Raw genomic sequence first — 23,303 nt, forward strand, 5'->3', positions numbered from 1 at the left:
TAAGGTACAGAGGTGAGGAAGAGTCCTTGTCTCTCTCAGGACTGTGAGAGACAGCTCCTTGTTGACGTTGTTCTTGTTATTCTCTGTCTCTCTCTCTCTCTGTCTCCCTCTCTCCGTCTCTCTCTGTCTCCCTCTCTCTGTCTCCCTCTCTCTGTCTCTCTCTCTCTGTCTCCCTCTCTCTGTCTCTCTCTGTCTCCCCCTCTCTGTCTCTCTCTCTCTGTCTCCCTCTCTCTGTCTCCCTCTCTCTGTCTCTCTCTCTCTGTCTCCCTCTCTCCGTCTCTCTCTGTCTCCCCCTCTCTGTCTCTCTCTCTCTGTCTCCCTCTCTCTGTCTCCCTCTCTCTGTCTCTCTGTCTCTCTGTCTCTGTCTCTCTGTCTCTCTCTGTCTCTGTCTCTCTGTCTTTCTGTCTCTCTCTCTCTGTCTCTCTCCGTCTCTCTAGATCTGCCAGCAAGGTTACAGTCATGTCAGAAAATGTAAATGCTACCGGAGTGAAATATTAATTGTCCACTGCACTTTCACATTTTTAAATAAAACAAATAATGAATCAAAATGGTTGCATTTTTTGTCTTTTCTCTCAAAATTCTCAAAACTGATTGAAAAAACATCGAGATCAAGTCCTCTCCTGAGATTATCAAGCCCTCTCCCAGGAGGTGCATTTCCTTTGAAACATTTAAACACGCAGCTTTAAAGTGCACTGCTCACTGCTCGTGTGCAGACCTAAGCTGGTATCTGGTGGCAGTTGATCAGGCGTTAATAATACAGTGTAACTCAATGCTTCGGGCGAGCAGAGTGTGGACCTTTCGAAGACTGACTGAGATACTGTGGCTGGGAAACGCTGTTACGGAACAGTTTAGAAACCCAAATCATGTTGCATTAGTCAACCTCACATTAAGCATTGTTTATTTTTGCCCCATTTAACAAAGAATGCTGACAGGATGAGAACATACTTTACCTATTTGCCTGAGAGCTGCTTCCTCATGCAGGACTTAAAAGAGGTGAACTTCTCCTCCACTCTGACGCCCTGTGTGTGTGTGTGAGAGAGAGAGAGAGAGAGAAAGAGAGGAATACTATTAGAGGGTCAATGTCATGGTGTCCCACTAGATGGCAGTATAATTTCACAAAAATCACTAGTCGCCAACCCAAAGGTGAGGTGTGTTTCAGTAATAAAAAGTGTCAGGAGTGTAATTTAGACGTTGTGGTGTGGAGGAACTTAAGTCTACCACCACCTAAAGAAAAAAGAGACATGATTAGCGCTTACTCAGAGCTGTAATTAAACAGGAGGGGTGGTGTTTGTGATGCTAATAGCTGCTTAAGTACTCTGTTCTGAAAATAAACCAGTATATCTGTGCTCAACATCAACCCACATTGGCCTTTTTGTCCTTTCGCCCTGTTAAATCTGACTTGTCTTTGCATCCTTCTGTCCGTCTGTGAGCTCTTTGTGGTCCCCATTTTTTGACGTAAAGAAGTAGCTCACAAAGACCAACAACGCTGGTGTCATTCACATCAGCCAGTGCTGCTGCGGAGTCCAGACACCGACACCTCTGTCACCTCCAGAGTCATAAAAGAGCAATAAATGGCCTCTGCCGTCTCACCCCGCCGCGGCGGTGCAGCCGCTCCTTCATGACGCCGATGAACTCCTTGTGACTGAGCTTATCGTCGCGGTCCTCGTCGAAGATCTTGAAGACCGTGTTGACCAAGTGGCGGCTCAGCTTGATGCCCGTGGCCACGTAGACGGCGCGGGTAAACTCCTCTGGGGAGGGAAGAAAAACAGTTGGGGAGTAGTCTTCATTACAGATGTTTGCTACCAATATTTACATTACTTTAGCTTGAGACAAAATCATAACGATTGTGGGTCACCTGGATGGTTTGTTTGCCTCATTTGATTGACTTACTACAGAAAAATAAGCATTGTGCCGCCATAACGTGACAACAAACTGTGAGTCTTCACCTTGACCAACGGAGCGGTTGGCGAAGTTGTACATTTGCATGGCGATGGTGAAATCCTCCAGGTTGTTTAGGAACTGGAAGAAGGACCTGAACTCCTCAAAGGTGATTCCCTGCGAAGAGATGACGACAACCTTTTTATTCGCCAAACACAAAGCTTGCGAATTGCAACGCGAGAAAATGGTGAAGTGCCGCAGCACACAGCGAGCGGCTGCGTGTGTCAACACTCCAGCAAAGGATAGCGCCACGATTCACACAGCACATCATCTGCTTCCTTTCATCCTGCAGGGGGAATCCTTTAGTTGTGTGTGGGACCTTGAAGCCAGCAGATAGATAACACACCCTAACAGACAGAGTATACATTGCTGGATTTTCCCCTGTGCAGTATGGACACGCTGAGCTGTCAGCGGCAGGGGGGGGGGGAAGGATTGTAGCTTTTGGGAAGAGGTCAGGCCCGTTTTGCAGACTTTTCTAAGGCAGATTAACCTGATACTTCAATAAACAAAAACAACAAAAGTGATGAATCCCCAAACATCTCAGGCTTGGCTGATGACTCAAACACTGAGTCCATTGATCTCCACTCAACCGTCCCGCAGCTACTAGCTCCTTCTCTCGCCGGGGGCCTCGCCAAACAGGCAGCACACACGGCCGAACAAACGGAGTAATGACTAATCTGTGTCGCTTTGCTGTTTTAACAAGGCGAGGGCCATAAAATATCTCTTAGCCCCTTACGACGAGACCCACTTGATCGTCAATGGAGATCTAGCAACAGGCTACTCGAGGTGGCTGAGGAGCTGCCGGCGTCTTTTCAGCGCGCCAAGAGGAAAAACAAATTAAAGCTTCAAATGAGGATGTTTCACTCAACAGACAATTCAGCGGGCGGTTGCAAAATAAATAAATCGTCCCACACTCACACAAAACGACAGAGTGCAAGTCTGTGAAAGGGAACTAATTCATTCAAAGGAATCGCTCAACATTTTGCGAAAAACACTTCTTCCCTTTCTGTCTGGGAGTGAGATGAGAAGGTTACATACATTTAACAAATTATATTTAGATGGTTTTAAGCTGTACAAAAAACGCAACGTAAAAGCAACAGTTTGTTATTTTTCTGGGAGTTACGTCATGGAACTAGGGCTTCGATTTTGAACATCGTAATAACAGTAAGCATTACAGTAAAGTGATGCAAATCTCTGAAATTAGACTGTTCTAGCTGTTCAATAATTTTCTATACTCGCTTAGTCCTTATGTCCACATTCTTGATGATTGTTTATCAAAAAATCTCATTGTGTAAATATTTTGTAAAAGCACCAATAATTAACCCTAGAATATTGTCGCAATATCGGTATGGAGGTATTTGGTCAAAAATATAGTGATATTTGATTTTCTCCGCATTGCTCGGCCCTACATGGAACTATTTTGTGTACGGGCGCAGTGACGTCAGGGTGTCAGGTGTTGTACCACATCAGAGTATGTATCACATGTCAGAGGTAACATGTGATGACAAATCAGAAGAGGGGAAAAAGGGGCGCACCTTTTCGTCCGGCAAGCCGTGGCGCACGTTCTCCAGATACTCGCTGACGTCGTCCACGTTGGTGTAGCGAAGGAGGATCCGAGCAAAGTCTTCCTCGCTGATGGTGGGCAGGCCCTTGGAGTAGGAGAGGAACTCTATCTCGAGCACCTCTGTCTGCAGGTTGTCCATGAACCTGGAGGAGCGAGACGGGCCGCTGACAGGTAACGCCACCACCACAAACTCACATGCACAAAGGAACACTTAACATAGTCGCACGGTTTAGCCGTCGGAGGCATGGAAATGATTAATGGCCTTATTACACTGTAAGATAATCATTTTCTCGGGGACATATTGATTCATTACAGAGCGAACAAAGTGGTTTTCTACTCACTCGTAAAAATCTTCAAATTTCAATTCAGCTTTGCCTTTTTTTCCAAAGAAGTGCACCAGCAGCGTTGTCTCTGTCTTTTCATCCACATGCTAACAGAGGGAAAGGTACTTAATTAAACATCCTCATAGCTTTAAGTAGCAATGATTTATCCAAACATTGAGTAAATTTGCACAAAATCCCAATCTGAGCTGCCAGAATGAGCTGTTTTCTAACTGAGAGTGTATCATGAAAACACCAGGTAAACATTAACAATGACTTAATCTAACCACACTGATAGCTTGCAGCAAAGATGTTAGTTAATACCCAGATTCTGCTGTCGAATAAGAGTTAATGGTTAATTTTTCACCGTGCCTGAAACCAAACAGTGGGCCAGCATTTCTCATTTCTGCACGATACAAACACGTGCCATGCAATAGATTCATTAAACATGCTACAGGGGAGATATTAGTCAGTATTTACTCTTGCTAACAAGAAGACTAAATAAATAAATCCACAGTGCTAACATGGAACCTGCAGTACGGACAGTCATAGCCTGGTTCACAGTATTGACTGTATAACCAAAGTAATGAGGGCGTGGCTACCTCGGTGAGATCAGAAAACAGAACTTGACTTGTGCCACGTCTGAGAACATCCCACATGCCGCGGGCCTCCACATGCTGACTGTCTTTGTCAAGAACCTGTGGCAGCAGTTGAAGCACAGCTGTTAGAAGACAAAACACATCTGGAGAAGGAAGATGGACGGACAAACGTGGACAGCACTGAGGCAGGCAGGAAGAAAGAGATGCACAGACTGGAAAGAAGATGAAAAGTCAGATAAAAATTTTTAAAAAAAAACATCAGAGACAGACGGGCAGAAACAGACTGGGGCTGCCGGCGGTGTATCTGAGAGGCCCATCGGCCCTGACGTGGGCCTGCTCTGCAGCCATGCATGCAGCCTCTTGGCAGGACGTTGAGCCAACACAGCTAACACATGTCCAAAGCATGCAAGGCGTGAGAGCCGAAGGGTGGTTCATGCCAGGTTGTCATCATTTGATGTTAAGCTGAGAGGTAAATGCAAGTTATCAGACATCGTTGTCTTGTGAGATAAGTTCAGAGCAAGCGGCAACCTCTGAAAAGTGAAGCCGTTGCTGAAGTGCCTCAAACCTGCATTCCCTCTGATGACCATCAGGGGGCGACTCCTCTGGTTGCAAAAATAAGTCCCATTTTATAGAAGCCTTTGAGAAAATGACCCAACGTCTCACTTTATTCATTACCTCAGTACATATTGTTAACATGTTCATTTAGTAAACTATGGTCCATTTAGAGTGAAATAGATAGGTTGCAAAAAAACAAAATGGCGACAGCAATAAACCAAGATGGCGACGGCCAAAATTCCGAACTCGAGGCTTCGAAACTGTAGTCCACAAACCAATGGGTGACGTCACGACGACTACGTCTTATATACAGTCTATGGTTCAGAGTCTGCATTAAATGCACATTTCTTGCTCAATGTTGTCTGCAACAAAAAAAAGTTATTTTTTCCGTATGAGGTCAGGCTCCCGATCTCTGACTAACCAATCATTATCACTATTTGAGATTTTGTTATTTTAGGCTGCCTTGAAACATCTGGCCGGGGACAGCAGATGGAAATTAGCCTCTCTGGCTAACTCTGGCTCACTTACAGTTCAACTGTTGATTGGAGTGCATTGTCCCTGAAAAATAAATAAATAAATAAACAATTACAGTTTACACTGTTTTCACTGTCCCGCCTGCTGTGGGACGACTTTAACTACAGCTACACTGAGGCACCGCCTTCAACAGAACAATGTTCTTGTAATTGGTGTCATGTGCAATGAAACGATCACAGGGAATCTGTCTTGAGTAGTTAAGAAACAAACAGAACCACATTGTTGCCTCTCGCTCTCATTCTGTTTTTTCACCCCATCATCTTTATTCTCTTTGTTTCTCAAGTCTCGACATCACCTCATTCAAAAGTGGCATCAGCACACACAGCCAACCAGAAACAGCCAGCTGGCGTCGACACGTGTTCATAAGTATGGCTTGCTTCATTTCATAATATTTATTTCTCTTATCAACTTTTTCATCTCTCAAGCCTGAGGGTGAATGTGAGCCAGCTGATTAAACAGCTCTTCCTCTGCGCCTCGTCGCTTTTCCCCAGAGAGAGAGAGAGAGAGAGAGAGAGAGAGAGAGAGAGAGAGAGAGAGAGAGAGAGAGAGAGAGAGAGAGAGAGAGAGAGAGAGAGAGAGAGAGAGAGAGAGATTTACGACTTGAGACTTGATCCCACAGCTAATTACGGAACAACTCTTTAATGCACTGCGCTGTTACTCAACTCATCCCATGAAAAGATCCTGAAACACTTGTAATTAGGACATGCTCGGGGAAAGCCCGTGTTTTTGAAAATATTTGACTTTTGAACTTTTTGCTGGAAAGATCCCTACAGTACGACGGAAGAAATCAAAACAAAAAAAGACACACCTAGAGGTAAAGTCTTCAAACAGACGGGTCCGTCCCTCTGTCAGTTTGTGGGTTTGCCTGTGTGTGTCTGTGTGTGTGTGTGTGTGTGTGTGTGTGTGTGTGTGTGTGTTGAGTGCTTTTCACAGTTCTCCTCTCTGACTGGCATCTTCATGGTCAAAGCCATCACAAAAGGTAACCTGAGCCCAAATACCACTCCTCAAGAAACTGTAAAAATAAAACATGGGGGTCCGGGCGAAATGTTGTCAGTCTTCAGGTAAAAGGTGGAATCTCTCGCCCAATGCTGACAAAAGGCAAGTACGTGAATCATCTCCTCTAACCACACACACACACACACACATACACACACATAAAGACAATGTCAGATAATGCTGAAGTACACAGTGGTGTATTTTAAATCCTGCAAATGAGGTTATCTTCTGTTAACAGACATACATGCGGGTGCTGTGTGCAAAATAGATTTCAGCTTTGGAGGAGCGCATGCCAAAAATGCAATGCAACAAGCAGAACGGTTCCATTTTCCTTCAGGGAGAGAGAACAATACATACACTGTGCGGCTGGGATGTGCGTTGACCGTACAGCTGCAGGCTCTGAAATAAAAGCGAGCAGAGAGAGAAGATTCATTTATAATTCACAGCGTATTTTAGAACAGGAAGATGGTTGGAAATTACTTTTGAAGCCATCAATTGATTTTCTTCAAGTCGTAGCCGTCAAATTTATATGACGTGACATTACCCTCAACTTTGTCTTCTTGCAAAAGCATCATTATGTTTCCAAATCTAGAGTACCCATTCTAATGATCTGTTTGATGTGTTGTACGGGCTTCAGATTAACGCAAGACCGTCCAGAGATGCTAACGTTTGTCGCGGCAGAGTAAGCTCCTCCATGTTGTTTGTGCGATAAGACCTCAAAGAGTCGCTCTTATCGCTCTGTTCAGCATTGCCTGTTTACATCCACCTGCATGTGGCACAAGACGGCACTAAAGAGATGAAAGCCTCAGACATGTTTTACCCCGTATGACCACATTCACCTCTGTGCAGTCCTCTCTAGGAACAAAAAAGCCCTGTCCTGTTAGCCATTGGTTCAAATTTAAGATTCAGATCAATGTCAAGCTGCACTGATCTTTTTTTTCTTCTTTTTTTTATCAATAATGGGTAAAAGGACTGTGTGTAATATGAAAGGGGTCACTCGTAGTGAGGAACCCAAAGAGAATCAGCTGACTCTGTAGTCCCTGTCAGCTCTACGGAGCATTCTAGCTTCTTTTAGCTCACTGTTTGGATTTCCGGCCCGAAACTTGCTCTGATAAAAACCCACTGTTCACCTGGAGCCCAGCACCAAACGGCAGACAGACAAAGTTAGCATTTAGCTGGGGAACACGGCGTAGTGTTTAGCTAAAGAGGCAGATATTTCCCTCAGGAGTTGGTGTCGACTCAAACAGAGCTAGAAGAAGACTGAATATCGGACAGCTGGCAGAAACACGACTCCAAAGGAATGCTCATTTTGCCCTGTGTCTGCTTGATGTGTCAATAGGCAACCGCTTGCTAACATGTTAGCTATATCAACTTTATACAGTGATAATATGTCCTTGTATTAACAGTTTCTTGTCTCCAAGTGGCTAAATGAATGAATGCAGGTTTAAATGAATATATATTTTTTGGCCACTTGGGGGCAGCAGACTGAGCTGAAAGGACGACACTTGACATATCACTGAACACTGAACAACATAAGCATTGATTTAGAGTCGTGTTTCTTCCACCTTACAAATATAAGTCCAATATCCTCTCTTCTTTTAGCTCTGTTCTACACCAACTCAGTCTACACAAATATCTGTTAAAAAACAGCCAAAGATTGAGAGCGAAATTTGCAGGCAACTGAAAAAAACTAAACAATGAGGGGAACTGCAAAGTTAGCGATAATCCTCTGTGGGTTCATTATGACCAGGAACCCCTTTTACATTCCGCATTGCTGAGGGCCATGTTGATCTGTTGTTTATACGTAGAAATGTTGAGGCATTTGAAAGCAACACATACCCGCAGGGCAAATCTTTGCGGATCTTCTGCAATTTCCTTTCTGACCTTTTTCTTCCGGAATATTTCCTCTAGCTGGTGAAAAGATGACAAGTTATTATGCAGAATGTGACACGATGGATCAAATGCATTTCATCATATCTGAATATCAATGAGGCTCGCACCACCAAGAACTCCCTTTTGTCCACCATTTCATTCCCATCTGCATCAAACATGTTGAAAGCGATCCTGAAGCCTGCATGGGGCTCTGAAATCAAAAGGAGTTACAATGGATAGTCACCTTTTTAGTCTCTTAAGTCTCTTCAAGATAGTTCTCCTTGAGTCAGTTCAAATATATACTTGCTTGTTAAAATGCAGAGCAGGAACAGATACTCTGTGTAGCTGATGACACCTGGAGAAAAAAAGAACAAAAACATTGTCAAGCTGACAAACTAAAAGCTAAAATGACCTCTTTTCTACACAAGCCGGCATGCGATGGCATTAACCTGTAAGCTGAGGGTGTTTACAGATGTTCAAAGTCATGCGCCCGAGAAGAATAAGCCATCCAAAGAAACAGTGCACGCCGTAAGACAAGAGTAATCCTCTCGCCCTCACTGATAACATCTTAAAAGGTGCCTTTTACCTCATGCTTGGTGTTCCCCCTCACACAAACACAGGCTTTACAACTGAGCTGACCTATCTGGACACAAACCCAAACAAATTTAAGGCCCACGGCTTTTGATCCCGTTCGGGTAACAAGGTGTAATACACTCTCAAGTGATCTGTCACTGATTGGGAATGGCCGATTCAGGTTTTTGTGTCGCGTCCTTCAGCTGCCTTTGTTGTGTGACACGGAGAAGGGACGAGTGAGTGTCAGGAGACATCTCGGTCGACTCGGGAGGCTTCTCCCCTCTGACTCTGAAAGCATTCCCAAGCTTTTGTTTGCTCGGGAAGATAGAGAATCGAGCGCAGATAGTTCTGGGTGACTGCTCTGGGTGTTATGGGAAAAGAATTCAGGTACGGGGGGTTTGCTGCAAGGGGGGGGGGGGGCACACTAGCAAACAAAGATGTCATTTTTTTAGCTTGGGTCTCTGGGCTGTTAATGAGTGGAGGTAAAGGCAAGTGAAACACGTGTTCAAACTGAGGTGTGAAAAGAGAATTAGTGATGCATGCCATTAGACAAAGTTCATCTGGAAAAAAAAAAGTTCTTGTCATCCCAGCTCTCTCTGTTTGGCAGGTACGGCCTTATAATGACAACAGATCTCTGGCTTCAAAGCCTTCGAAAGCTTAAATGGGTTGAGGAGAGAGAGAGAAAAAAACTTTTAAGATTCCAGCCATGTTTCTCTAATACCACACACCTTCACTCTCCTGGAGGGAGCCCACCCTTCCTCCTCCTCCTCCTCCGCCTCCCTGCAGCTCAGCCTCTGAGCTCAAGTAGATGTTGTTAGACAATACAAAGAATTCCACAGCAACACTTCATACAGAGTGGCAGTCCCGGAGATGTAATCCAATGCCATTCTTAGGCTTCATAATGTCCGCGGTGATCAGGGGGGTGGCCGGTGGGACATGTCTCGACATAGTCGGGTTCAAACGGCTCCCTCATTCTCCAAAGCGACGCTTTGTTCGCAGATCAATCCAGTCCTCCCCCCCCCTGACAAAGCCGCAGCGTTTAACAGCAGGATTAAAAGCCCCAAATCCCAGCATTGGCACTTAGCTAAAGCAACAGAGGAGAGAGCAGAACAGTGAGATCTGATGCTCCACTGGCTCGTATGGCATACTGAGCGGGAGTGTGCAGGCCCAGGTGGGAACATTTTAAAAGATCTTCACTCACACTAACAACTTCATTTTCCTTCGTGCATTGGGTGCCAAATAGTTTTCTGTCCATCGACTAATTGAATAAATGATTCAGATCTGATGGTTTCAGCTCTAACAGTCTTTATTGTGATGGAAAATGTGCAAACTTTACTCAAGTCTAATCATCACCATTTTAAATCCATATGTTTAGAATATTTTCCAATCTCCTAAAAATACATTACAATTTGTTATAATTTATAGGGAAAATAGAGAAGTTGTTGAATTAATTATTCTTATTAATTACCTTCTTTTAACAGCTCAGCTCAACATTCAAAGATGCCTGTTACAGTCACGCTACATACAATACAATGTGTATACAGTATAAAGCATTCGAAAATAAATGAACAACTTCTTTCAAGGAATTTCCCACTTTCCCAATAATTAGTACCAAATTACGTAGTTCCTTGCAGGAAACTTCTTACTTATCACATGTTTTATTCGAGAAAGCGCGAAGGATCATTATGCATATAATCAATGGACCATTCCCTGCAGAGGTTACCTCAGAATAAATCTACAACATGTTACCGGAGCGATGGAGAGATAAGATAGTATTTACAACACACTCACTGCTCTGGAATATATACAAGGTTGACACACACCACTAGAGCACAGTCTGTGCAAGGCCTTTAAAAAGAATAGAAGCATAAAGGGGAATAGCTTAAAGTCAATGGGTGCTTGTGTAGAGCTGGAGCAGATGGAGCGGGTTACTTCACCTCGTTCACGAAGATTTCTGAACAAATTGGATGATCCTTTCCAAACAGGCGGGGTATCAGCCAGCATCTTGTCTAAGTCCTGACAGAATAGAAGAAAATCCCAAATCACTCATTCATTTCTAAATCCTGAGTAATCACGACGTAATGCGATGTTCGTCGGCATTACCGTAATTACAGAGGTTTTACACAGATGAAGAGATTCTGTAAAACAGCAACAAGTGCTTTGATGACAGAAGAACTCGCCTTTTTTGTGAGGGACTTCCATCCTCTCCTACCTAAAGGAAACAAGGTTCACAGTTAGTGCATGCTGGCAGACTTTTACACATAGACATTTAGTTCAATTTTGTACTTGTGATTTATTTCAGTATTTACTTTTTATGCACCTTTATACTTCTAAATATTGTACTTTTTACTCTTCTACATTTGTCTGAAAGCTTTAGTTGCATTTCAGATCACATCTTTTCATTCCTTTCGTGTCCAGTGAAAACAAAAACAGTTACTTGAGTAAAAAGTTTTGAAGGCCAAACCTTTACTTTAGTGGAGTATTTGTACAGTGTGGTAAAATAACTTTTACTGAAGTAAATGGTCTGAATACCACTGGTGACTTATACTAACATATTCCAACGATGAATTCTACATTAAGAATATAGAACCGGGAAACAAAAGTGAAAACGGGTGTTCATGTGGACAGACGTCTCCCTGAACGCATTCCGATGGTCAATAAAGCAGAAGATAAGATGGAGGTGTTGTAAAAGGGAGAAAAAAAAAAGAAAAACTGTCCGAGAAACTGCATCGATAACAGTGACAATAACCCTCCACTGACACATTTTAGAGCCTGCGTTAAAAACTGGGATTATGATTGCCAAGTGATGGCTTCCTCTGAGCAGTTTGAGAGCTTTTGTCCTCATTGGGAGCATGTATTTCTTCATTTCACTTATTGTTTCACAAAAACATACCTCGTGGATCTGATATGAATAATTTACATGACAGCACTTTAGGTTTTGACTCTAATGGTTCACTTCTAAACGGCCAGAACTCCACCATCCTCTCAGAAACACATCTCTTTTTACAGCCACAGTATAACCATAAAACACCATGACGGCTATTTTGCAACACATTAGAGAACAATGGCACGCGGTATGTTAACACATTAGTGCCCCTTATTTACCGCCCTCATTAGATGCCAGTGAAGGCATGTCCAAAACTTGACAGCAGGCCACGCACACACACCATAATCAATCGCAGTGATGCGAATGTCTTATCATTACATTTATGACATCCATGCTCAGTTGTTTGGTCTCTCTGGGTCTCTGCGAGTTTGTTGCCACATAAATGAGCCATAAAAGTGGGGTTGCTGGGAAAGATGCCTATCTTTATGCAGGTGTTATGACTGAGGCTCTGCAAGCCGCAACTTATTGTCTGATGACACTTCACAGGCCCTCAGCAACAAGTAACGTTCCAGGAGAAAAACACGAGGGCTTTTATTTATTTTTCCGATCTCAAGTAATTGGCGGATGAAGGGGATTTATCTGATGACTTGATGGAGGTGTAATCAAGTAAATGGTTGCTGACAAATGTGGCTAATTTACAGAGGCAGTGTAGCATCTGCAGTGCAGCACACTGGCAGTCTTCATGAAGGAAACTGCGACCTTCCCTTAAAAAAACATTGATAGCACTTTGAAAATAAAAATAAATGAAACTTAAGTCTTGAAGTAATGTAATCACATCAGAGACTGTGTCCTCTGCCTTTTTAGACAAACTGAATTGGCCCGGTCCCACGAAGCAACTTTTCCAGGAACCTTCTTAGGAAGTCAAGAACTTTTGTTGCAACAAGAGAAATCAGGGTTTAAATATATAGCTATTAACTCCCGAAAATATAATAATATATTAATATCCCTCAGAAAGCCCATGTTGACGTTATCAAGTTGTTTATCTCAGATCACCGGTCCAAAGTCACAAAAACGTTCAATTTACAACAACGAGAGAGAAAACAAGCAATCCGTCACATTTTAGTTCAATGAATTGATTGTCAAATCTGTTGTTAATTCATTTTCTGTCAATAGATTAATTGATAAATTGTGAAACCCGAACATCAGTAATGATTCCTCCCTTCCTCTAGACTCGAGGATGTTTAGTATTATGGGAAGGATACCATGAGCACTCACTCTTGGGTTCATTCATAGTCACGGACTCTATGAAGCTGAGTGGTGTCATGTAGAGCTGGCCCTCGTGCTCCACCGAACTGAAGAGGCGGAATCTGTTTTCATAGGACGACATGTACACATCTCCATCGTCCAGACCATAGGTCCGAGCCTGAAAACACACACACACACAAACACACACAGGCAATATTTCAAATCATATCAACAGTGATAACACCGTCTGAAAGATGCATTTTATGAAATCCACGGCAGCTCTTCTAGTCACGGAAAGCCTCGCTCACATGGAACAACAAAGAGGCCCGTGCTTTAATTCAGTAATGGGGAAGCATGTTATGTCAGCCGTATTTGTCATCCCCGTGCACCAGATAATGTCCCTACAACTGTTCAAACCCAGCCAGATCAGAAGGCTGGATTGGTGAAGACAGAGTGGATCTCTCTGTCACGTGGCACAGTGCCAGGTCCACTGGGCACAGAGCAAACACCCAGGGAATGTGTGCCCCCCTCTGCTTAACCATTAACCCCCCTCTAACCACCCCCACCTCTCATCAGATGTCAGCCCCTCCGCCGAGCCCCAGTGTCCAGTTTCCTCTGTCCATGGATTCCTGCGGCCTGTGGCCACCAGTCGAGCGGGCCTCCCTCCAACCCACACATACGAAACAAGGAATCTTCTGGTAGAGGTGTGCAAACCAGCCCATGTTTACTTGTTCGTTTACGTCCCTTGTGATCTATTAAAATCCTGTCAACAAGGTCAGCACATGGCTGAGCTGAAGATACTTGCTAGAGCTGGTGTGTAGGCTATCAAGGAGCAGATACACATTGTATCTTGTAACTTTAACATCTGATAGAGGGCAAATAATTATGATAATGATGCAAAACCTGCAAACTAGTGTTAGAATGATTAGTTAAGTAATTGATTAATAAATTGAAAGAAAATGTATCAACGACACTTTGAATAATCAATTGATCAAGAAAACATGCCCATATTTCCTGGTATCCAGGGTGGCAGCTAATAGTTATTTTTTATTTCTGATTAATCCATAATATTATTTTTATTAATTCATTTAATTGTAAGTAGGTGATGTTGTGCCAAAAACTCCTTGTTTATTTTTTACATTACATCAAACACAGAAAAGAAGCTGGAACGACTTAAATGATTAATCAATTTACCAAAAAGTTGCTTATTGGTAGATTATTTGACTAATCGTTACTCTGAAATAGCATATATAGATGCACATACTGTATATATATAGAGAGAGAGACTGTATCTATATCTATTTTGTCTTAATTTTAATACTGTAAATACTATTTATGCGACATGTATTCAGAAAAAGCAGACAAAACGTTCACTTATGGCAGCAATTAGGTCACGTGATCTAAGAACCGCCTCTGACCGTTTTGCAGTTTCAGCACCAAAGGTCGGGGACAGCTCCTTATGTTGACGACACATTAGCGTTATTGTAGTTTTCACGTGCACGATATGATCTCTAGGCAGTTGTAAATGCAGATGCTCCGTTCGTTATGTTAAGATGAAAAAATGATATAGGAAATTAAAAAGTGAAGCGTTTCTCACCACAGTACAGGCCACGTGAGCTGAACGTTCTCACTATAAAGCCGCGCGGCTTGACAAAGGTCCCACTGTACCTTATCGGTGGCAGAAACTGATGGCAGCGCGAGATGCAACAGTCGAGCCTCGACATGGCTCTTCAACCCGGAGCGTTTACCGGCGAGCGAGCAGCGGTGATAATAATAGGCAGCTCCGGCCGCGGCGGTGACGCACGCTCCAGCCGCGACAACTTTCAGCGCTGTCGTCGCCCTCGAGGATGTGTGTTGTCCCCGAGCCACGAGCGTCCCTGCTCTTAAGGTGTTAGTGAGCAGAGGGATAAGCCTGCGCAGGGCAGCCATGACTGTTTACACTGAGGTGTCGTAACTGAACACACGCACACACACACACAGCAAAGAGCAGAGCAGAGCAGCTCGAGCCGCCTGCTGCTCCGAGCTCGCGAGACATGCCGTGGGTATTTCAAGTCCCTCTGGGATTACGGGGCGTCGCATTCGTGAGAGTGAAGGAAATGTTGAAATCGTCGCACAAGCATATATAGAAACACACACTGACGTACTTGATATAAAGTGTCACAGTTTTGTGTGTATATGTTTTATTTTAATTTAAAGTAAAGCAGGTGCTCAGTTCACCACAGCCCCACCGTCAACTCTCTCTCTCTCTCCCTGTTTCTCTTATTTTATGCCCCGGGAGAAGGAAAAACAAATCCTTGCCAGGGCACGTCTGGACTGTGACAGCCCCGCCCATTACTAGTCCTGTGGTTTTGCACCTGCCTCGCCACCCCTTGCCACTTTAAGCGCAAAACCCCTCCAGGAGCTGCTTTTTACCAGCACTGCAGCGTTTATTCCGCACTTAACTACTGAGTCCTCTCCTGCCGGGTCTGTCCTCCACAGCTCCACCGAGGCAGCACGCCGCGAACAGGTATGCAACGTGAGGGCTATCTGAGCAGCAACTGGAGCCCACCCGACCCCCAGCTGATGAAGACGCAGCGGTAAAATAAGAAAACAAGAAAAAGGGAGACGAGAAATCGGTGCAGGCAAACAGTGGCGAGCGTTTCATGTCAGGGGAGAGAAATCCGCGCGTCCGCGTGTGCAAACGGGTACACGCGCTAAGTAAGGTGGAAGTAAACATGCAATAAGTGACAGTGGCAACCAGGTAGTCCACTACGCAAGAGCGCTCCTTCCGGACCTCCTCGCTGAACTTTACCCGCTGAGCTTTTAACGCGATGGCTGCTGCTGTTTTGGGGGAAGTTGGAGGCGTCTTGCACGGCATCGATGGTGTCGCGCAGGTCGGGTCTCATTTCCTCCTGACCCCACTCGGGGACAGTCCGACGCTTCTCGGGGAGCACCTCATACCTGGGGACAGGCTCTCCCGGAGCACCGCGGCGGACTTAACGCACCTCAAAGGGATCCTCAGGAGGAGACAGTTGTACTGCAGAACCGGGTTTCATCTGGAAATACTTCCGGACGGCACGGTGCAAGGGACGAGGAAGGACCACAGTCGTTACGGTAAACACCGAGGCGTACTTTTCATGCATTTAGATATATAAATATACAATATGAAGCAATATATTGGCCAACTTTTATAATAAAGTAATTGTCGAAAGAATCAGCAACAATGAAAGAGTGAATAAGAATGATGAAAATAACAATTTTATGATATTATTCTGTTAATTTTAAAACATCAAATGTATAGATTGTGTCAATAGATTTAATTTTATTTTTTTTAATATTCTTTTATCTTTGTCAAAGTCCGTACTGAACAACTGTGTTTGTCTTTTCCAGGTATTTTGGAATTTATAAGCCTTGCTGTTGGGTTGATAAGCATTAGAGGTGTGGACAGTGGACTCTATCTGGGGATGAACGACAAAGGAGAGCTGTATGGCTCTGTAAGTACCAGCTTTGCTTATTCATGTCGCCCAAATCCTCATTTTTGACCATGTGATGATGACCGACAAGGCTTTTATTCAGTTCTCATATTTTGAGAATTAGATTTTCAAGAAAATACATTTTTGAAAAATAATTAAACGTGTCTTAAATATGTTTTATCTGTTTCTGCATCACAAGTCAGGACTACTTTTAATGTTGTGCCCTTTTGTTTTCAGGAGAAACTCACAGCCGAGTGTATCTTCAAGGAGCAGTTTGAGGAGAACTGGTACAACACATACTCCTCCAACCTTTACAAACACGGAGACAAAGGAACACGTTATTTTGTGGCGTTGAACAAAGACGGGACACCAAGGGACGGGACTAAATCCAGGCGGCACCAGAAATTTACACACTTCTTGCCCAGGCCTGTGGACCCCGACCGTGTGCCAGAGCTGTACAGGGATATCCTGGGACACAGCTGAGACCTGGAGGCCCGGTCCAGTTCAGGAATAGCTGCTTAAGCCCTTGCGGGCAGGGAGCAGAGACGAGACGAGGGACGCGGGCGGGGACGTGGCCCGTGCAGGCTGGCGGACAGCAGCCCCGACCTGCAGGGATAAAGGCACCGGGGCCTCTTGCAGGAATGCATGGGCCATCTCTCAGCAGCCAGGAAGACGGGCTAGAATGTCTGCACGCTCGGCATGAGGGGACTGTTTGTTTCAGACGAATCTAAAAAGTACCCGCGTGGAATAGGAGAGGAACGGGAAACGGAGCTGAGCGACCAGGGAGCATCTCCTCTGGTCAGATGGGGACATCAGCGGAGTCCATGGGAATCTTTACTGCTGTACTCAAATGGTACTTTTAATTTGGGTTTTGTGTCAGAAAGCTGCAGTTTGTTCAGAAGGACTTTGAAGGAATTCAGTTTTTTGGTTTTCTTACCTGTGTCCAGACCTGTTTGAAAAGATGTAACAATTTATTTATTCATTCTAGATACATATATTTATGTTTTATATTTATTTATTTGAGAATATATTTTTTACAGTTAGATACACCCACTATAGAAAAACCACTAGAGACTGTATTGATTATATAAAGACTGAGACACTGTACCATTATGTCTTTTACTCTGAAAAAAAGCTCCGCTTGTGATAAACTGTAATATGACCAAAAAATGAAACATACTGGCAACATTTAGAAAAGATCTGAGGAATCTATTTTATCGAAATATGGCAACTGTGAATCAATTTTTAAAGAATCTTTGTTATGATGGCATATTAATTCGCACCAACAACTGTCACTTGTGTTACAGGAGGAATCTGAAGTCAACAAACTGACAACACAACCAATAAATTACTCAAAATGTGATCAAAATGCTTTATTTTTTGTCAGCCTATATGATCAGAGATGAATGTATAACCAATGTTTATTTTTGAAGAACCCACATTTCTACTTTTAACAAAGCAATAATTTGAAAAGTTGACTTTATCGGTTGCCTTGGTCTTTCAGAGTTTAAACATATAAACCCGCTTACGAGACCAATGTTGTCTTTCTTTATGGACGCCATTATGCCGAGAGAGGGGTCGTAGAATTGATGCGCACGTAAAACTTCAAAGCCTCCGTCCAGAATCCTCTGAATATAGAGGCCGTGCAACAACACGATCAGGGCCAAATAAAATCCGACCTTTATCTCGGGCACGGCAACTTTGTGTGGAGGTCAGAGCGATAAGGATTACGTGACCTCTGCTTGAGGATGATAGACTTGTTTTAATGTCTTATAAAACAAGACATGCACGCCTTATTTCAGATAGCGTCTGTTTCTTTGTGTTAAAGATGTGAGATTGTTTTACTGTCCCAACAACAAAAGAGCAACAAAAGTATGTTGCAGTTGGAATGAGGCGGTGCAAATCAGCTGAATTATTATTTTCTGAAAAAGCCACTGTTGCATATCTGTTTCCTCCACGGCTGGAGGGGGGGGGGGGGGTCTGTCGAAGCATGAAAGCTCGGCCTGTGATCTCAGTGTGTGTGTGATGGCGAGCCAGTGGGGGTGTCTCCATGCGGGGAGCCAACCCGGCTGCCAACTCTCTCCTGTCTGCAGTGTGATACTGTGGGACTTTCCCACCTGCACGCCCTGGAACATCAACGCGCTTCTGTCGTCGATTAATGACAGCACCCCCGGAGTGTATTATAAGCTGCGTGCTCGTGGACACCCTCCCCCCCACCGGGTGAACACACGCAAGCCTATTTCAACATGAAAGAGGAGTCTGGTGCTTGTTTTCGGAAAGATGCTGTCACTCGCTCGTCTTTTTTTAGCTTCCTAGAAAGGTTAACAAGCGTGAAACTGATGGACCGGGGCGCGTTTCATTCCTGTCCCATCCCATCTTGCCGAGCTATAGAGAGCATGTTGCTGCGGTAGTTTGTCCATGACTTTGGCCGGCGGCTTCGTAAGTCTCAGTGCAGGGCACTTTGCCATCACCCCTCGTTGTGCCCATGAAAAGCAGACCTTGTACAAATCTAACAGCGTAACAGCTCTCCCCCCTTTTGACATTTGGAAGTTCATCCCTCCAAACACGCTGGAAATCCTGACTTGTGATACCTGACGCCCAGAAGTGCTCCTTGGCACTTGTTTAACCGATGTCTTTGGAGTCTACCTGGCCCTGAGACAGATGCTTTTGTTCCTCCTACCCCTCCTTCCTCCAGGTGGTCCGCAGCTACACGCTGAAAACACTTAAACCCCTCATCCGCACCCACTCTGGAGGGCCGTCTCACACGCTTAACGGACGCTCCCTGACTTTCATCACCTCCTCAGCGGCGGCCTTAAAGGGCTCTCGAGGAAACCCAATCAAGTGTGTGTGTGTGTGTGTGTATGGCATGGGTCCACGGGCAGGTGTGGAAGTCAGTGATCTTCTGTGTCTATCCTCAGCGTCCAGTCAGACAGCGCAGGTGTTCCCTCAGCACTCAAGCTCTCACACTCTGATCTCAGGCCTGCTGTTTGTCAGCTGGGGATATGACTTAGCAGCAGCAGCAGCAGCAGGAGGAGGAGGAGGAGGGTGGAAATATAGCCGGCTTTGTTGTCTGCCCCCAATTATCAGACAGCATAATTTCTATATTTAGAAGGCTGCGTTGGGGAAGACAGGGGAGTTGCCGAGAAGCTCACCTGTTGCTCCAAAGCCGAGGCCACTTCTAAGAGTGTGTTTGCGCAGGGATGTTCTCTGCAGCTTTGTGTCATTTGAATCCTGCAACTATTGATTTCAGGCTCTTTGTTGTTTGTTTATTCCTTAGTAAATTGCTGTGCGCACAAATTATGAGCTGCATGTGTGTTTATAGGGATTACAGCAGAAGTGTAAGTATAGCGTTATCCACTTGATACTTTTGGGCTTTCATCCGAGTCCAGAGAGAGAGAGAGAGAGAGAGAGAGAGAGAGAGAGAGAGAGAGAGAGAGAGAGAGAGAGAGAGAGAGAGAGAGAGAGAGAGAGAGAGAGAGAGAGAGAGAGAGAGAGAGAGAGAGAGAGAGAGAGAGAGAGAGAGGCCTTCTGGTCAAACCTGCAGCCAGGGGTCCCAAACGTCATTCAATATCAGCTTTGCGGCCCCGGAAACAAAAAAACGTCTTCCACACTCGCTGCATTGTGCTCCGGTTGTGCTCAATCATTTTTAGTGTCTTAGCTGAGAGGATTTTGCAGTCGACCTTCCGCAAGCGGCAATTAGAGCAGCATACCTGATTTACTGACACTCCGCATCGCAAGCTGTCAGCTCCAGTGGAAAATATGCTCCTCTGTTTGCATCACCATGGAGACGTTAGTAGAAAACAGCAATGTATAGGTGTTGTGGGGAACCAAAAGAAGGGGAACTGTCATTTCCTCAGAGTTTAGTCTCTCAGTTCTAACAAAGCACACATAGTGAAGAACACCGCGGTGCGTTTGCAGGCCCTGCCAGAGACTGCTTTTGTTTAACTAAAGGGATGGGACCACACAGTATCTGGAGGAGGCATCTGAAGCATCTAATGCAGCACACAGAGACCGGCGGTAAATGGAACATGACTGAAGTTATATATAGTCATACTGTGATACACTACATAACAGCTTTTTGACAGTGTTTTGTTTCAAATGAAGGTATATTTTCTATCTAACTGTGAAGTTCTTGGTCATTAAAACAAGAAAACATTTATCTTTTATCTTCTTATCAATATTCAATTTATTGAAACACTAACCACAGAAAGTGTGTTCGGTCACAAAAATATCATACTCTGGTAGTATATTTACGCTACTTAAGTATTACTTAAGGGGTATTGCACTTAAGGTTTTGCCTTTTGAGTTTATTTAACATTTCAGAGAGAACATGACAGTACAGTTCCTAGTTACTTTGAAGTTCTAGAATTGAACATTTAAATGATGAATTTAATATGTTTAGCGCCACCAAAGACGATTGTGATTGGTTCAGTTAAATACAAAGAAGCCAGAGTGGTTTTTCCCCTATAGCAGAATGATAATGTGTGGAACAGGAGGTGTAGCGCTGACACAGCGCTGTGGAGCTGTCTGGCTGTGCGAGACTACATTATACGTAGTCATTTGATCCATTGTTAATATAACAATATTATATATATATATATATATATTTGCATAATGAGTATTTTTACATTTGATAGGTCACTACATTTTTCTGACAATACAAATATTCTAACTTTGAATGCTGGAGGTTTCTTGGTTGTTCTTTTAACTGATGAAGCGAATCCAAGTAAATATACACAAAAAATAAAGAAGCATTGTCTACATTGTAAATATCATTTATCTCCCCCCCAGCACCTCACATCTGCTGACCAAACCAATGTGAGTCCCTCCGGAGCAGCCATGTCACCCCTTCCTCTGGCCCATGTGTCCACATTACAGAGTCACAAATTAGGTCTTGACATTTGGGCACTATAATTGCCCCCTGAAAAGCATGAGGCATCAATTAGGCTCTCAGCGCCATGACAGGTTATCCCTACAGGACATAAACGCCCTGCTGGGCTGCTCGGCCGGACTGCCCCGTCAGGGCACAAACAACACGCACACAAATCTCTGTTTTAGTTCACTGGTTATATTTTGGTAGCAATCAAGCCAAGAAAGGCCATAAAGTCATCCGACATGTTCTATAAATAGTTTGATATTCTTACACATGCTGGAGGAGTGGCAGTAGGTCTCTAACAACAGCATAGATCCCTTTGATTTCCCGACTCTGGTGCCGCCTGATAGTTTCTGCTCCCACAGGGCGTGGAGATCTTTAGGGTCAGAAAAAAGGTCAATTGGTTCATTTCCATAGCTTCTACTTTAAACATTCTTGTAGGCTTTGGAAGCAATTCAATCAGCAGTGAAAACAGCGTGGAATTACCAGCCGTCGTTAGCGATGCAGCATACTCATAAACAAGATGGATGTACCCCACAGGGAAGTGCAACATAAACAGTGTGCAGCTAGACAATACTCTGACATATAAGGTTTTTCAGGGCTGAAAGGTATTAACACTTAATGGATATAATAATCACTTGTGCATAATTGAAAGAAAAAGAAGCGGGAAACGTTATTATGGGGAGATGACAGACGTATTTACATATTAGCATCTCATATACTGGCTTTATAAAACACAAATAGACACCATAATTGATGTGCTAAACAAATTTGAAATGGGATCACACAACACAAACACCTTTTCACACATGTACATAGAAAAGATGGGATGAGAACATGTCACAATAAAGGTTCCATTAAATGATTTTATTGATAAGAACAGTTGTTAGTCCCTGCCCAGTGAATAACTAACAAAAGAGACAAAAGTCACTTGAAGCAGACAACAAATGAAAGCTAACACTAACACAAAATGAATGCAGCTCTGCAGCCCACCTTTAGTCACTAAATATAATATAACAATATATGTAATTGATCAATTCACAAATACTTATCATAACTAATGCACCTAAAAACCAATAAATAGGCAAAATATCTACATTAAAATCTTAAAGATGATGTCGAATCAGTGATGCAAAAAGAAAAAGAAAGAAACTCTGTAGTATGTTTTACTTGAAAGATAAAAGATTTTCTCAATTAAGGAGTTGTCCTGAAAAATATGATGCAAGAAAAACAAGTCTTCCTTTTTTCATCAACAGATTACCTCACTGTGTGGAGTCAGTGTGTCCTGATAGATCATACCAAGTGTAATTGTGTATTTTGACCGTGAGAGCTGCAAGCAGCCAAAGTAAAGAGTCCAGCTATGTGTGTAATGCTCGCTGCCAGGCTGAAGAGCACGATAGAGGAAGACTGTACTCTCACTGCTTACCGGTGAAAGTGGAAATGTGCTTTGTTGCCCCTCAGTCAGGCGGAAAATTGCAAACCCATTTGTCATTGTGTGCCAAGATGCAGAGGTCAGTCAATGGATTCCTTCATGACAAGCTTACGGAATCGAATGTTTTTCCACAGCCTCACCCTTTCACACCTGCACCTCCAGGTAAAATAACAAAACAAGGGGAGAAAGAGAGAAAAGAGGGCTTAGAGCAAGCGACTTAAAGACATGGGAGGGAAAAACGATACGCGAGAAGAATTCACCGTGAAACCTTGCACGTCTATTGCCCATTTCAGCTTATTTGAACCCAGTATATGTTTAGCTCACAGTGGCAGATGAAATGCCAGGTACTGGCCAACGTCCAGAAACCTGCAGAATACCACTAATTATTCCTGGCTGTGACCACAGAACATTCTTTCAGGCTCGAAAGGATGTTGTTTGTTATCCTCTCTTTCAAAACAGCAACTGCTTAATTTAAGGCAATAACAGAAACACTTTGGACATTTTTTCCACAGCTTGATTGACA

The 23,303-nt window shown here is 43.8% G+C and overlaps 2 protein-coding genes across 2 annotated transcripts; one reads left to right on the forward strand and one right to left on the reverse strand.

The window, feature by feature from the left end:
• Window positions 1–950: 950 nt before the first annotated feature.
• On the reverse strand, window positions 951–14,952 carry micu3b (mitochondrial calcium uptake family, member 3b). Its single transcript, XM_076103445.1, has 14 exons — window positions 14,692–14,952; window positions 13,054–13,201; window positions 11,132–11,163; window positions 10,889–10,967; window positions 8,686–8,733; window positions 8,507–8,589; window positions 8,346–8,417; window positions 6,864–6,905; window positions 4,425–4,520; window positions 3,844–3,932; window positions 3,474–3,645; window positions 1,947–2,055; window positions 1,591–1,748; window positions 951–1,019 (listed from the first exon to the last, which is right to left on the reverse strand). Exons 1-14 carry the CDS (start codon window positions 14,950–14,952, stop codon window positions 951–953), a joined length of 1,458 nt encoding a protein of 485 aa, XP_075959560.1.
• Window positions 14,953–15,833: 881 nt separating this feature from the next.
• Window positions 15,834–16,958, forward strand: fgf20b (fibroblast growth factor 20b). Its single transcript, XM_076103807.1, has 3 exons — window positions 15,834–16,116; window positions 16,393–16,496; window positions 16,713–16,958. Exons 1-3 carry the CDS (start codon window positions 15,834–15,836, stop codon window positions 16,956–16,958), a joined length of 633 nt encoding a protein of 210 aa, XP_075959922.1.
• The last annotated feature ends 6,345 nt before the right edge of the window (window positions 16,959–23,303 follow it).

The sequence above is a fragment of the Anarhichas minor genome, unplaced genomic scaffold, assembly GCF_050575085.1.
Source record: "Anarhichas minor isolate MPS153535 unplaced genomic scaffold, ASM5057508v1 ptg000028l, whole genome shotgun sequence".
Classification (NCBI taxonomy): Eukaryota; Metazoa; Chordata; class Actinopteri; order Perciformes; family Anarhichadidae; genus Anarhichas; species Anarhichas minor.

Bases quoted from the DNA above. Each gene is read 5' to 3' on its own strand.
- micu3b (XM_076103445.1), bottom strand. From the start codon at position 14,952: ATGGCTGCCCTGCGCAGGCTTATCCCTCTGCTCACTAACACCTTAAGA. The intron at 8,734-10,888 runs GTGAAGTAACCC...TTTTTTCTCCAG, and splicing joins CAGAAATCTTCGTGAACGAG to GTGTCATCAGCTACACAGAG. The intron at 6,906-8,345 runs GTATGTGTTGCT...CTTTTATTTCAG, and splicing joins CGCAAAGATTTGCCCTGCGG to AGCCTGCAGCTGTACGGTCA.
- fgf20b (XM_076103807.1), top strand. From the start codon at position 15,834: ATGGCTGCTGCTGTTTTGGGGGAAGTTGGAGGCGTCTTGCACGGCATC. The intron at 16,117-16,392 runs GTAAACACCGAG...TGTCTTTTCCAG, and splicing joins GAAGGACCACAGTCGTTACG to GTATTTTGGAATTTATAAGC. The intron at 16,497-16,712 runs GTAAGTACCAGC...TTTTGTTTTCAG, and splicing joins AAGGAGAGCTGTATGGCTCT to GAGAAACTCACAGCCGAGTG.